Source organism: Electrona antarctica, assembly GCF_951216825.1.
Source record: "Electrona antarctica genome assembly, chromosome: 2".
Taxonomy (NCBI): domain Eukaryota; kingdom Metazoa; phylum Chordata; class Actinopteri; order Myctophiformes; family Myctophidae; genus Electrona; species Electrona antarctica.
Genome location: NC_136807.1, coordinates 62,468,735 through 62,484,356, shown reverse-complemented (window position 1 = coordinate 62,484,356; position 15,622 = coordinate 62,468,735). Strand labels below are relative to the sequence as shown.

Below are 15,622 nucleotides of genomic sequence, written 5' to 3'. Positions count from 1 at the left end.
GTCAGTATATTCAGTTCATCAGTGAATAAAGGTAGTGGAAAAATTTTCATAGTTTGTCGAGAAAATAACACTGGTATAATCACTGTAGCTGGGACAAAAGTATGCACTTTTAATGTTTTGGGGAAGAAAAACAACACCTGATGTCCTGTGGCAGCCAATTATATGGACTTTAAATGTTTTGCTTTAAGGCAATTTTACTTTTATTATAATGGAAGTCAATGGAAGATTGTACATCACTTCATACTTGAAACCTGGAACTCTATTCTCAAACAAAGCTTACACACACACTCACAGGCTTGAACTTATTATTGCACATGCAACCCATTTGTAGCTTGAACATCTCATCAGATGTCAGGTCACCCTTAGCAAAATGCAAATCTCCCATTCAAATTGTGACATCAGCCGAACTTTCAAGTTGAGCTTGGTGGTCTGCCACATTCCACTTGTATATGAGCCCTCGACACGTGGTACAACAGGTGCACATTGTGACACCCAACTCACCCAGCACATCAGGGTAGTCTGGGAAGTTACCTGCCAGCATAGTATTTTGTGCTCTGATCTTGCCTTTGCACATGAATATGAGGTTGCACAGGACTGTCCCATTATAATGCTCTCTGTACTTCATACTGTAGGTCCACCTGATACACCCCAATACGCTGAGAATGTGTCTCACACCCTGCGTCAGGGACATATGATGCCTGCCTCATCGTGACCAAATGCAGTATCCATCAACACTGAAGGTGTTTTTTTCTCCTTTTAGGTCTAATGAAAGTTATGCACAGGTATGGTGTGTGCAATATGAAGTGTGAGATTACCATAATGACAGTAATCCTGAATCATATTCCAATCCACTTTATTTATTATTCAATCCAATTTATTATTCAATCAAAACATTTCACAACTCAAGGTTGACAGTGCTGTACAGAAAGTTAAAAGCTAAATACACTAAAGCTAAAGCAAGACTCCAACAAACCACAGTAGAAAAAGGACACATTACAACAAAGCCACAGAAAAACACAAATCTCAAACGGAATTAAAAGCCAAGGTGTACAGGTGGGTCTTAAGGTGAGATTTAAAAGTCTCGATGGTGGGGGCCAGTTTCACATGGGAATGGAGCTCATTCCACAGTTTGGGGGCTATGACAGAAAAGACTCGGTCACATCTGGTCTTTAAACGTGCCTTTTTTGTGACCTGGAGATTCAACTGGCCAGCAGAACGCAATGGGTTGTGTAAACCACAATAAAATCTTGAAATCAACTCAAACGGACAGGGAGCCAGTGAATTGAGCTAGGCCAGAACAGGTGTAATATGGTCACGCCTACGGGTTACAGTTAGGAGATGAGCAGCAGAATTTTGGACCAGTTGTAGACGTGCCATGGAAGACATACAGTGCATTGCAGTAGTCTAAACGAGTGGAGATAAGGCGTGAATGACACGTTCAAAATCGTTAAAAGAAAGCACAGACTTGATTTTGGCAAGCAGGCTCAGGTGATAAAAGCTGGAACTAACCACAGCGTTTACCCGTTTGTCCAGTTTGACTGCATTATCCAATTTGACCCCAAGGTTGGAGACAACGGGTTTGGCATAAGGCTGCAGGGGACCAAGGTCGGTGGGTACAACACCGGGGCCACTAGGCCCAAACACTGATTTCCGTTTTTCTTTCATTTACACTGAGGAAGTTGAGAGCCATCCAGGCCTTAATGTCATTGAGACAGTTAAGAAGGGGTGTCGGAGTCGTTGCTTCCCGTTTTTAGAGGCATATAGATTTGGGAATCATCGGCGTAGAAATGATAGGCGATGCCATGTTTCTTGAAAATTTGTCCCAGGGGGAGAAGATAAAGGGAGAACAGTATTGTCCCCAGGATTGAGCCCTGGGGGACTCCGGAAGACAGGGGGGAGGAGGAGGATTCAAAATCTCCAAATTTTACTGAGAAATGTCTATCAAAAGGTAGGATGAGAACCAATCTAGGGCAGAATCCCTGACACCAACACAGTGCTCGCAGCCAGTCTACGGTGGCCCTTGAGGCTCAACTTTGCCTGGCTACAAAACTACTAAAAATATCAATTTTAAGCACTAGAATCAATCCATCCAGATGAATCATGACCATAAACCCTTTGATTCTGTGAAAAAGAAAATATTTAAAACTGCTACGCAAAGGGTATTAAATGTAGTGTATTGATGTTTTCACAGAATCAAAGATTCTATGGTCATGATTCACCAAAAAATAATGGCAGATTTCTTTGTGGGACCAGTAAACCATTCAAGCAACCCTGTCTAATCATCCTGGCTGTACTCTGCCTTATTGACATGCTCAAACATTTTCAGCTTTTCGGGGACCAGGAATCCGCTTGACAGATGCTTTTGAAGAAAAGCATGTCCTCATCTTCTATGATCTGGGAGGTGTTGTATTCCACTGAACGATTGATAGCTTCAATGAGTTGCATTTCAAAAGGGGCCCTTGCCATGTCTGCCGCCCTCACCCTCTTCTTTCGACATGGGGCTTCAGTAGACTAAGGTCACCTGGGGTAGGCTGCCTGCAAACAGCCCTGTGAGTCATCCTCTCTTCCACACGTCACGCAGCACCAGTGGGATGTTGCCACTAGCTGTGGCCGTCCCAGCCTTTGCTAGCACGATCCTGGTCTTGACCACGTCGAGGGGAGTGGTAACAAACGCGGCTGCCGCACCTGCAAAAGCTCCGCACACGGCAGCCTGCCAAGAGGTGGGCGTGTGGCCTTGCCTCCTGGACCACAACGTCTTTAGATATTCCCAAAGTGGAAACTGCACCAGTGATAACGGGATCTCTCGGAGAAGTGTACTCCCGAATCCTCGGTACAAGCCTTGAGTGCCCTCTCCTCTGGCGTTTGTTTAGTTGCAATATCATTGGTTGAATAAATGTTCATGTGATCCTTGTGGAACACCTTTCTCAACAACTAACATATCAGATTGAGCCTGATGAAAAGAAACACATTGACGGCAGTTATGTAAATAATAATTGAAACAAAATTATGCGTGGCTGAGAAACACCAATAAACACCAGTATAAAGATTGTCCAACAGAAGGTAATGATCCATCCATCCATCCATCTCTAGTGTCACTTTGCCATTTCCAGCTAAATGGAAATTTACATGTGAATAATGATAAATTAAACAAATCTGCAAGAGGAAAAATAAGGACTTCAGCAGCCAATTCCATAAATTTAGCCTCTACACACCATCAGGTCCAGGGGCACAACCAACTTTTAAGTCAGAAATAACTTTCAAAATGTCAGTGGGCAAAGTATTTCTAAAGGAGAATGAACCAGGAAAAGTCGGGTTATCGACATAATTTTTAAATAAGATGAAATACAGGGATCATTACTGCCGAACTGGGTCCTGGACAACCTCATTATTAAATTGAATTGGGACTAAGGATATTATTTGATCAGCTGATCATGCACTGAAGACAAGTGCATCAGCAGCATCATTGTTCTCAATTGTATCAAAGTACACCTATATATTTTTGTGTTAATAAATGTACGTCCTTGCACAGTGAATACCTGTGCCAAACAGGAATCCGCTTGACAGATGCTTTTGAAGAAAAGCATGTCCTCATCTTCTATGATCTGGGAGGTTGGCGTGTTGTATTCCACTGAACGATTGATAGCTTCAATGAGTTGAATTTCAAATGGGGCCATTGCCATGTCTGCCGCCTTCGCCCTCTTCTTTCGACATGGGGCTTCAGTAGACTAAGGTCACCTGGGGCAGGCTGCCTGCAAACAGCCCTGTGAGTCATCCTCTCTTCCACACGTCACGCAGCACCAGTGGGATGTTGCCACTGGCCGTGGCTGTCCCAGCCTTTGCTAGCACGATCCTGGTCTTGGCCACGTTGAGGGGAGTGGTAACAAACGCGGCTGCCGCGCCTGCAAAAGCTCCGCACACCGCAGCCTGCCAAGAGGTGGGCGTGTGGCCTTGCCTCCTGGACCACAACGTCGTGATAACGCGATCTCTCGGAGAAGTGTACTCCCGAATCCTCGGTACAAGCCTTGAGTGCCCTCTCCTCTGGCGTTTGTTTAGTTGCAATATCATTGGTTGAATAAATGTTCATGTTATGTAATTGAAACAATATTATGTGTGGCTGAGAAACAGCTTTTAAATCTAAATGTCCCATTTACGGGGCAAAGGCAATATAAGCGGCTTCTTCATTCCTTTGGGTGAATGGTGGTGTGTTGTTGTCTGTCTGACTGACCGCACGCAATGCTGCACTGGAGGCTGTTTGGTGCGCTGTTTATATTGGTCCGACTGCCTGCTCTGAAACTCGTCTTGTGAGAAAAGTTCCGGTGTGATAACAGGTGTGCGATTAAATGCGTTAATTTATTTAACGCGATCATTTTTCTGTAGTTAATTAATCGCAATTAACGCGTTAAAGTCCCGGCCCTAATATTGTGTTAATAAATGTACATCCTTGCACAGTGAATACCTGTGCCAAACAATAATCAACAGTAAAACATACATACATTGAATTTGAATTGAATTTCATTGAATATTACATTCATTTGAAAATGTCTGGTTCTTATCACACTCTTTAATTGGAATATGGGGGGTGCATTTGTGATGCAATCCTGGGTTGTTGAGCTTGTGTGCTTTGACGTAAATGTCCCCTTCCTTGTCAATGGCATTTAATGTTTGTGTTGCCACAAATTGACGTCATATTTGACGGACATGTATGACCTAATTTCTCCTTTCATTGTCAATGGTAAATATGAGACGTGTGGGGACAAAAGCTGTATATAGGAGGGGATAGCATCCCTCAAAAATTATACCCAAAGTCAATAACAAAATGTGAAGGAGAAAGCCTAAAAATAAAAACCCTCCAGGAGCTTGAGAAGAGGCATTCTCCAGGAACTACATCAAATTGAACATGCAGATCTAAAACATTAAACAGATATCATACAGAGAGAGGGTGAAAAAGGACAATATAACAAGAAAAGAGCAAAACATAAGTCACCAATCAGTAAAACCTATTGAATGGACACCAGGTTAATTTAGCAAACAGCTCTGTGAGTCATCCTCTCTTCCACACGTCACACTGCACCAGTGGGATGTTGCCACTAGCTGTGGCCGTCCCAGCCTTTGCTAGCACGATCCTGGTCTTGACCACGTCGAGGGGAGTGGTAACAAACGCGGCTGCTGCACCTGCAAAAGCTTCGCACACGGCAGCCTGCCAAGAGGTGGGCGTGTGGCCTTGCCTCCTGGACCACACCGTCTTTAGATATTCCCAAAGTGGAAACTGCACCAGTGATAACGGGATCTCTCGGAGAAGTGTACTCCCGAATCCTCGGTACAAGCCTTGAGTGCCCTCTCCTCTGGCGTTTGTTTAGTTGCAATATCATTGGTTGAATAAATGTTCATGTGATCCTTGTGGAACACCTTTCTCAACAACTAACATATCAGATTGAGCCTGATGAAAAGAAACACATTGACGGCAGTTATGTAAATAATAATTGAAACAAAATTATGCGTGGCTGAGAAACACCAATAAACACCAGTATAAAGATGGTCAGTGACAGTGATTGTCAGTGACAGGGGCCATGTGGGGCGGGGCCAACGGCTCGGTGTCTCTGAGCAGGGACTTGGCGCAGTCGTAGGTGACGAAGAACGTAACGGCACTAGGGAAGGAACCTATGGCGGCAGATAGGACACCGGCGTAGATTCCCCTGAAGCCTCCGGCCTTGTAGAAGCCCTGCTGGCTCTGCAGTCTGGTCTTAATGGTGTCCAGTGGGAACAGGGTCAGGTCTACGCACATTCCCGTGCAGCTCCCCGCCAGCAGAGAACGCTCGTCTGGCCATGTTTTGTTGCTGCATGTGCTGTCTGTAAGGTTGAATCATAGAGTTATAAAGGATAGAGGGAGGAACGGAGCGACAGCCCCGTCCCCTGCTATTCATTTCAATAGAAGTTGCAGTGGCACCCTTTTGGGGGTGCATACTTAGTTTAGACTAGTCATTGGTTAGACATGGGTTAAGGTTAGGTTTAGGTGTGCTTCCCCGTGGGGGGTTAGGGTGAGGGCTTGAGATAGGTTGTAGTTGTAGGACTAATGACTGGTCTAACCAATGACTAGTCTAAACCAAGCACTGTCTAAACTAAGTACTGCACCCGGCGTTTTGAAGCACCCGGAAGCCTGCCGGAAGTACCATTATAACTCAGTGGCTCGAGTGAGCGGAAGAGGGGACGACACACGTTACATACATGACGTCACTGAACGTCCTTCCACCTCCATGAACGTGCTGCAGTTCCACTTTTGGCCAGTAGGTAGTGGCAGCTTCAACGTTGTACGCTTTACTGGGGGCTTGGCTTGAATCCATTGACCAGCTGTGTACTTCCCGTGTCTTAGTATAATGTGTGTAATCTATTGGGGAATCATAGGAACCTGTTATTGGAAGAGGGTCAGTTGGTCCAAGTTTTTTTTTCTGTGTATCACTACACCACTCACATCCCCCAAATCTTCATTTTTGTCAGTGACTTTTATAATGATAAAGGGGCCCAGGTATCAAGGTGAGTGGTAACAAATAGTCTTAATGGTGTCCAGTGGAAGCAGGGTCAGGTCTACACACATACCAGCAGAGATGTAGAGAACTCTCGTCTGTCCATGTTGTGTTGTGCTGTTTGTCTGAGTGTTTAATTCATTGAACAGCTGTGAGTCTACCCAGCACAGTAATATCTGTAGCTCATCTTCTCCAATTTGATAATATTGGTGACATCATTGCTGATGTCACTGGACCAAACCAGTGACATCAGCAATGATGTCATTTCATTGCATGGCGTTTGTTTAGTTGCAATATCATTGGTTGAAGAAATGTACATGGGCAACAAAGCTTGTTGGTCTTTGTCTCGACTTTCACCTGACAAACAAGGCCTTTCTGTCAGCAGAAGTTGCCACGAATTGTGGCAACAATGTCTGGGTGGCGGGTCGGGCGTGCTTTAGGAGCTGCCACGGACTTTCTCATAGGCTCCGAGGAAGATGAAGGCGCCCACGCTGATGAAGGTCACCCGGGGCAGGCTGCCTGCAAACAGCCCTGTGAGTCATCCGCTCTTCCACACGTCACGCAGCACCAGTGGGATGTTGCCACTAGCCGTGGCCGTCCCAGCCTTTGCTAGCACGATCCTGGTCTTGACCACGTCGAGGGGAGTGGTAACAAACGCGGCTGCTGCACCTGCAAAAGCTCCGCACACGGCAGCCTGCCAAGAGGTGAGCGTGTGGCCTTGCCTCCTGGACCACGACGTCTTTAGGTATTCCCAAAGTGGAAACTGCACCAGTGAGAACGGGACCTCTCGGAGAAGTGTACTCCCGAATCCTCGGTACAAGCCTTGAGTGCCCTCTCCTTTGGCGTTTGTTTAGTTGCAATATCATTGGTTGAATAAATGTTCATGTGATCCTTGTGGAACACCTTTCTCAACAACTAACATATCAGATTGAGCCTGATGAAAAGAAACACATTGACGGCAGTTATGTAAATAATAATTGAAACAAAATTATGCGTGGCTGAGAAACACCAATAAACACCAGTATAAAGATGGTCAGTGACAGTGATTGTCAGTGACAGGGGCCATGTGGGGCGGGGCCAACGGCTCGGTGTCTCTGAGCAGGGACTTGGCGCAGTCGTAGGTGACGAAGAACGTAACGGCACTAGGGAAGGAACCTATGGCGGCAGATAGGACACCGGCGTAGATTCCCCTGAAGCCTCCGGCCTTGTAGAAGCCCTGCTGGCTCTGCAGTCTGGTCTTAATGGTGTCCAGTGGGAACAGGGTCAGGTCTACGCACATACCCGTGCAGCTCCCCGCCAGCAGAGAACGCTCGTCTGGCCATGTTTTGTTGCTGCATGTGCTGTCTGTAAGGTTGAATCATAGAGTTATAAAGGATAGAGGGAGGAACGGAGCGACAGCCCCGTCCCCTGCTATTCATTTCAATAGAAGTTGCAGTGGCACCCTTTTGGGGGTGCATACTTAGTTTAGACTAGTCATTGGTTAGACATGGGTTAAGGTTAGGTTTAGGTGTGCTGCCCCGTGGGGGGTTAGGGTGAGGGCTTGAGATCGGTTGTAGTTGTAGGACTAATGACTGGTCTAACCAATGACTAGTCTAAACCAAGCACTGTCTAAACTAAGTACTGCACCCGGCGTTTTGAAGCACCCGGAAGCCTGCCGGAAGTACCATTATAACTCAGTGGCTCGAGTGAGCGGAAGAGGGGACGACACACGTTACATACATGACGTCACTGAACGTCCTTCCACCTCCATGAACGTGCTGCAGTTCCACTTTTGGCCAGTAGGTAGTGGCAGCTTCAACGTTGTACGCTTTACTGGGGGCTTGGCTTGAATCCATTGACCAGCTGTGTACTTCCCGTGTCTTAGTATAATGTGTGTAATCTATTGGGGAATCATAGGAACCTGTTATTGGAAGAGGGTCAGTTGGTCCAAGTTTTTTTTTCTGTGTATCACTACACCACTCACATCCCCCAAATCTGCATTTTTGTCAGTGACTTTTATAATGATAAAGGGGCCCAGGTATCAAGGTGAGTGGTAACAAATAGTCTTAATGGTGTCCAGTGGAAGCAGGGTCAGGTCTACACACATACCAGCAGAGATGTAGAGAACTCTCGTCTGTCCATGTTGTGTTGTGCTGTTTGTCTGAGTGTTTAATTCATTGAACAGCTGTGAGTCTACCCAGCACAGTAATATCTGTAGCTCATCTTCTCCAATTTGATAATATTGGTGACATCATTGCTGATGTCACTGGACCAAACCAGTGACATCAGCAATGATGTCATTTCATTGCATGGCGTTTGTTTAGTTGCAATATCATTGGTTGAAGAAATGTACATGGGCAACAAAGCTTGTTGGTCTTTGTCTCGACTTTCACCTGACAAACAAGGCCTTTCTGTCAGCAGAAGTTGCCACGAATTGTGGCAACAATGTCTGGGTGGCGGGTCGGGCGTGCTTTAGGAGCTGCCACGGACTTTCTCATAGGCTCCGAGGAAGATGAAGGCGCCCACGCTGATGAAGGTCACCCGGGGCAGGCTGCCTGCAAACAGCCCTGTGAGTCATCCGCTCTTCCACACGTCACGCAGCACCAGTGGGATGTTGCCACTAGCCGTGGCCGTCCCAGCCTTTGCTAGCACGATCCTGGTCTTGACCACGTCGAGGGGAGTGGTAACAAACGCGGCTGCTGCACCTGCAAAAGCTCCGCACACGGCAGCCTGCCAAGAGGTGAGCGTGTGGCCTTGCCTCCTGGACCACGACGTCTTTAGGTATTCCCAAAGTGGAAACTGCACCAGTGAGAACGGGACCTCTCGGAGAAGTGTACTCCCGAATCCTCGGTACAAGCCTCGAGCGCCCTCTCCTCTGAGCGTGGCCAGCAGTGTCCGGTAGGTGGAGGAGGACGGAGAGGCCTGGGTCCTCTGTTTCACCACCTCCGCGGGAACCCGGAGCAAACACGCCACGGTTTCTCCCAGGGAGGCGGCCAGCATGTGAGTGACGGGTGCCATGTGGGGCGGGGCCAACGGCCCGCCGCCGTCCCCGAGCAGGGACTTGGCGCAGTCGTAGGTGACGAAGAACGCGGCGGCACTAGGGAAGGAACCTATGGCGGCGGTCGGGACGCCGGCGTAGATTCCCCTGAAGCCTCCGGCCTTGTAGAAGCCCTGCTGGCTCTGCAGTCTGGTCTTGATGGTGTCCAGTGGGAACAGGGTCAGGTCTACGCACATACCCGCGCAGCCCCCCGCCAGCAGAGACGCAGAGAACGCTTGTCTGTCCATGTTGTGTTGCTGCATGTCTGTCAGGTCGAATCCATTGACCAGCTGTTCCTAGAGAGTAGAGAACAATAGCTGGAACCTCGCTGCGTTCAAGATCTGGAATAGAGGCGAGAGCACTTGTTCCACATAGTGTCGTAAAAACATGATGTCACACTTTCTAGATTTTCATATTTGGGCATTGGTGCTGATGTCACTGTGACGCAGGTATCCATATATGGACATGACATTGGCGGGCGTCGGCGTCGTTTGGGTTGGTTACTTATTTGTATTAAAAAGCATACTTCCACTGTCATTGAACCCCCTCCACCTAGAGATTCTCCCTCCCGACTCGCAGGTGTGAAAGACTTGGGAAGTCCGTTGTGCCTTTGTCCTTTATTAAAAAAAGAGAGAGACTCTGACCTCTTAAGACATTTCCGAGCGTAACTTGTGCTGTTTTCTTTCCACATCTCATGCTTTTTTGCACTGACCAATGGACACTTTTGTTTTTTTTTGGCTTTGCACTGTTGACTATTTTTGTCTTGTTTTTCTTATGATGAGACGCATTAATACACTTTATTGTGACGCACTCATCGACTGTATATATGCATATGTTCCTTTTTGCCCTGTTTATTATAATTGTATTATTATTATTGTTTCTTGATGCACCTTGCTTTTCCTTCTGCCTTGTTTCTTCTACAGTACGTGTTTATCCGTCTTATCCTTATGCTGTAACCTTAACTGCTGTGCCGCATCTGGGTGACTGATTTCCCCCCGCGGGATAATAAGGGTATCAATCTATAACACCTGATAAACCTCTCAATCAGAAGTGGCAGATTTCCAAATTGTTGGAAAACTGCAATCATAATTCTCTTTCATCATGGTAATTTTGTAATATGTTCATGATCTTGCCCCAGCGATACTTTGTCCTCAGGTAAAAGGACCAGGTAGGGTGCTGATCTTGTGATCAGCAGCCGGCAAAGTGCAACGCCACATTTGGTCAGTCATCTTATTCAGCAAAAGGGATACACCTGTGGAATGCCCTACCAACTGGAATAAAAAGACAAACTGAACTCAAAATATTTAATAATAAAGTTAAACTCCGGTTGAAATCGGGCCAGAGGTGCGAACATTATAAATTATGTATCTGCACGTATTTGTTGTAAAGATATTTTTTTTAGTAAAGGTAGATATACTATAGAAAGGCCTAACCAGGGACTGGGGTTGCAAATTAGCCTTGGCAAAGTTTATGTACAATGCAATGGTTTCTGTTTTTACAACTTGATAAAAAAACAATTGTTTGGTCCCTGTTAAATAAACTCAAATTAGTTCATAGCATTTGGATAAAACAACAACAATTCTCTAGTGAAAAGCTGTCAGCTGCGCAATGATTGCCCTTGCGTCGGATACTGTCACATATGGCATTTAGATATTCTGGAACAGGCCATAGAAAATGCAGAGGATAACAAGTGTTTCAAATGTGACCCACCCTTTTGTGTCTCAGTTATTGCAAGACAATCTTTTTCATTGAGATTCAAGTGAAATCAAATAAATGGAGGGCTTGTGTATAAACTATCAAATCCAGTGTCAAAATTACAGCAAGCATCTGTCACAGTCTGTCTCTCCCTCAGTCTGTGACTCCACACTGGCCACTCCCATATCCCATTCCATCACACCCAGTTCCATTTACACACCTGTCTTCAACTACCTCATCAGCCCAGCAGTGAACACTTCTCCAATCAACCTGCTCCCTATATAACTGGACTCAGTGCAAACACTCATTGTCAGTTCATAACCGGTTGTCATTGATGTCCTGCCTGTTCCTGTGTTTGACTACATTGTCATTTTGCTGTTGCCTGATTCCTGCCTGCATCTTCAGTGTAAGATTTATGCTCACTCTTTATTAAATACTTTATTATTCTACTCTTGTTTGTTGTGACTTTGCAATTGGGTTCAACTCTGTCTGCATCCGTGACAGTATGAACTGACCATAAATATGAACCCAGCAGAGTTTTTTCAAGCTTTTCAAGAAGAAGGTTGTGGATTTTGAGATTGTGGTGGATCAGCTCATTGCATCTCCTCCTAACCTGTGTGCTGAACTTCAGAGGCAGATTTATACCCAGCAAAAGTGGTTCAAAGAGAAGCCATGGGTTAGCCATTTTGTTCCTCACCTAAATGTTGTCCATGGGAGGCTTAAAGACTTTGAAAACAACTTGCTTCATGCTTCCCAGCCAGCCCCTCACCCTATACGGCTTGGAGGGATAAGTCTGCAACCCACCAGCCCTATTGCTGACCAGCAGCAGAAGATGGAGTATGTTGACTTGTTTTCTTATTTTCGGAGCCGTGTGAAGCTTCCTGTTTATTCTAACCCTGTTCAAGTCCAAGAACCTTATATGGGTACCCGCCTAGCTCTGGGAGGTCCCCGTAGTGTCAACAAACGGGGCAAACCTGCAGCACCGCCTGCAGTTCTACCTGCAGCACCGCCTGCAGCACCGCCTGCAGCACCGCCTGCAGTTCCACCTGCAGCACCGCCTGCAGTTCCACCTGCAGTCCAGCCTGCAGCTCCGCCTCCTCCGCCTGCAGCCCCGCCTCCTGTGTCTGCAGCTCCGTCTCTTCTGCCTGCAGTCCCGCCTGCAGCTCCGTCTCCTCTGCCTGCAGCTTCGTCTCCTCTGCCTGCAGCCCCGCCTGCAGCTTCGTCTCCTCTGCCTGCAGCCCCACCTGCAGCTTCGTCTCCTCTGCCTGCAGCCCCGCCTGCAGCTTCGTCTCCTCTGCCTGCAGCCCCGCCTGCAGCTTCGTCTCCTCTGCCTGCAGCCCCGCCTGCAGCTTCGTCTCCTCTGCCTGCAGCCCCGCCTGCAGCTTCGTCTCCTCTGCCTGCAGCCCCGCCTGCAGCTTCGTCCCCTCCGCCTGCAGTTCCGCCTGCAGCTTCGTCTCCTACGCCTGCAGTCCCTCCTGCAGCCCCTGTTCCTGCAGCTCCACCCGCTTCAGCCCCGGCTCCTGCAGCCCCGGCTCCTGCAGCTCCAGCTCCTGCTGCAGCCCGGCTCCTGCAGCTCCTGTTCCCGCTGCAGCCCTGGTTCCTGCAGCCCCGCCTCCAGTGCCTGCTCCTGCAGCACCGCTTTCCGAGCCTGCAGCACCTCCGGCGTCTCCTCCAGAGTCTGCAGCATTCCTGGCGTCGCTTCCTAAATCCCCCGCCTCGTCTCGGCCTCCCGGTCGTCCCCCAGACGACACCTCTGCCTCGTCTCGGCCTCCAGGCCGCCCTCCAGATGACATCTTGTCAGGCTCGTCTCTGCCTCCTGGCCGCCCTCCAGATGACATCTTGCCGACCTCGTCTCAACCTCCAGGCCGTCCCCCTGAAGTTGCCAGCTCTGCCTCTGGCCATCGTCCTGGCCGTCCTCCAGAGGTCGCCTGTTCTGCCACGTCCCGGACTCCCCGCCGGCCTCCAGACAACACCCGCTCAGCCCTGTTCCATCATTCAGGCCGCCCACCTGAGATCACCTGCCCAGCCCTGGTGTCCCTCCTCCAGACCCCCTCCACCCACCCTGCTCGTTCCTCGTTGAGGTTGTGGGACGTCTGGAATCCGTCCCTTGAGAGGGGGGGTACTGTCACAGTCTGTCTCTCCCTCAGTCTGTGACTCCACACTGGCCACTCCCATATCCCATTCCATCACACCCAGTTCCATTTACACACCTGTCTTCAACTACCTCATCAGCCCAGCAGTGAACACTTCTCCAATCAACCTGCTCCCTATAAAACTGGACTCAGTGCAAACACTCATTGTCAGTTCATAACCGGTTGTCATTGATGTCCTGCCTGTTCCTGTGTTTGACTACATTGTCATTTTGCTGTTGCCTGATTCCTGCCTGCATCTTCAGTGTAAGATTTATGCTCACTCTTTATTAAATACTTTATTATTCTACTCTTGTTTGTTGTGACTTTGCAATTGGGTTCAACTCTGTCTGCATCCGTGACAGCATCATAGATGGATAAATACATAGCATATTACTCGGCCAAACGTTGGTGGGGTTTTCACGTATGTAAGCTTTGTTTTAACATAACATTTCTAGTGACAGGCACATCACATGTCCAGAAGCACTATGTCTACCACTGCTTTGATCTTGTGCAGGAAAGCTAACCGCTTATCTGCCGTCGACGAGCCTGTGGTCGTGTGTCAATGCTACTACGTACATCATCAATTGGTCCATTTGGTATCCAGTCCTCCTATGTTCTCGTAGATGTTTGTAGACACAGAGTGGAAGACCAGGCCCGGGGATGCTTTAAACACAGAGGACTCGCTCCTGCTGCGGGCTCCCCAGCCGGTGGGCCGGTGGGCTCATGGCTTAACCCATTTTGGGCGGGAACCCCCCCCTTGGTGTTTCTAGCATTATGTCATACTGGTACTTTAGCTATTGAAAAATAGCAGATCTACAAGCTCGCTATGTACTTGTAGGTCTGCTATTTTTGAAAAATCGTGAAAATGTGGCGCACATCTTTGAATTTATATTATTTCAGAGCCAAAGTTTTTACCTCAAATCTTTGCTTCTGGGAGGGGTCCCTGGAACAACATATTTTCAGATGGGGGTCGGCGGCCAATTACATATAATTTTGGGGTTCCTTGACATGAAAATGTTTGAGAACCACTGACATAGAAACATGGGCTTTTTCAGAAAACTGTCATGATTTAGAAGACATTTCCCATTGGGGTTCTCAATATCAACGACATCTTTGTTTGTTATTTGTCCTCTGTCTCTTTCCCCGGCATCAAATTTCATTTAATATAATATTAAAATTACAATGGCCAAAAAATACACAGATCTGAGTGCGAAGTCTTTTCACCTAAATACCCGCCTGCAGAAACAATCCGCTCAGATGGGACAGACGTGGCACGGATGGAGAGTTAAGCCCTCGCAACACGAGAGTTGGGGATATTTGTGTTAATTCCCTTTCCACCACACCAGAGGGCTCTGGTCTAGTGGGATGCACGGGCCTGTGCATATCTGTCCATCTCTGACTCGTCCGTCGCAATAGAGTATTCTTCTCCAAAGAAGTTCGCCATCGCTAAGTTGTTGTCTGCCCGGCAATGCTTTTGCGGTGGTAGCGGTGGCATGCACTCTGGCTCTTCTTCGTCATCGGATTCGGCATGTAGTGGTGATGATGATGATGGTGGCGGCGCTTGGAGCCTGAGCATCTTCATCAAATTTTGCAAGTATAGTAGCAACTCTTGCTTCGACGTAATCTGTAACCTCTTGTGAAGTCAACAGGCCGGTCAAATATGCCATGCATGACCAGAATAGCAGATTGTGGGGTGTTGATTAGCAGCGTTCCAAACATAGAGCCAAACACTCCACCGTTGCTGATTGTGAACGTGCCTCCGTCCATATCTTCAACTGCAACTTAATTTTTACGGGCCTTCTCTCCTAACATATTCATTGTTTTTTCAATGTCCGCAAAGTTCATGGATTCAACTCCTCTAATTATGGTTATGAGCATGAATATCGGGGTTCCAAACATAGGGCCAAAAACTCCACCATTGCTGATTGTCAACTCACCGTCCATATCTTCAACTGAAAGTTCATTTTTGGAGGAAGGCATCCTACTTGTAACTCATCCTCATCTCTGAGATTTTGTCAATCTCAATAATCTAAATCAATTTGCACCCACAAATTGACCGATTCCGTGGAAAGTAAAAGTAATGTGACGATTTAGAAGTATGCATTCTGCATTGACACATGAATAGAGTAACATTCTTCTGCCTTCTGCTTCATTTGCACATTTGACAATGCTGCTAAATATGCATACTGTTTTCACATTGTGACACTGAAGCTGCACTTGTATTTGTATCTACTAACTTTTAGCTACTTGTTATGTATTTG

At 47.4% G+C, this 15,622-nt stretch overlaps 3 protein-coding genes and 1 pseudogene across 4 annotated transcripts in view; 1 reads left to right on the top strand and 3 right to left on the bottom strand.

The window, feature by feature from the left end:
• The window catches only part of LOC306943933 (elongation factor Ts, mitochondrial-like), a gene marked incomplete at both ends in the record, with an annotated part of 292,477 nt that overhangs the window by 171,914 nt on the left and 104,941 nt on the right, over positions 1-15,622 (top strand). The gene's annotated exons all lie outside the window — the stretch shown is intronic.
• LOC306943962 (mitochondrial S-adenosylmethionine carrier protein-like) lies at positions 2,555-6,338 on the bottom strand (the record flags this gene model as incomplete). The annotated part of the gene is made up of 5 exons (XM_079530537.1): positions 2,555-2,755; positions 3,787-3,955; positions 5,058-5,342; positions 5,586-5,847; positions 6,317-6,338. The coding sequence occupies 5 exons, from the start codon at positions 6,336-6,338 to the stop codon at positions 2,555-2,557; spliced, it is 939 nt and encodes a 312-aa protein (XP_079386663.1).
• Positions 6,955-7,797, bottom strand: LOC306943957 (mitochondrial S-adenosylmethionine carrier protein-like; annotated as a pseudogene). The gene is made up of 2 exons: positions 7,470-7,797; positions 6,955-7,352 (listed from the first exon to the last, which is right to left on the bottom strand). The product of its transcript is annotated as a mitochondrial S-adenosylmethionine carrier protein-like (transcript).
• On the bottom strand, positions 9,072-9,782 carry LOC306942060 (mitochondrial S-adenosylmethionine carrier protein-like; the record flags this gene model as incomplete). The annotated part of the gene is made up of 1 exon (XM_079527761.1): positions 9,072-9,782. One exon carries the CDS (start codon positions 9,780-9,782, stop codon positions 9,072-9,074), a length of 711 nt encoding a protein of 236 aa, XP_079383887.1.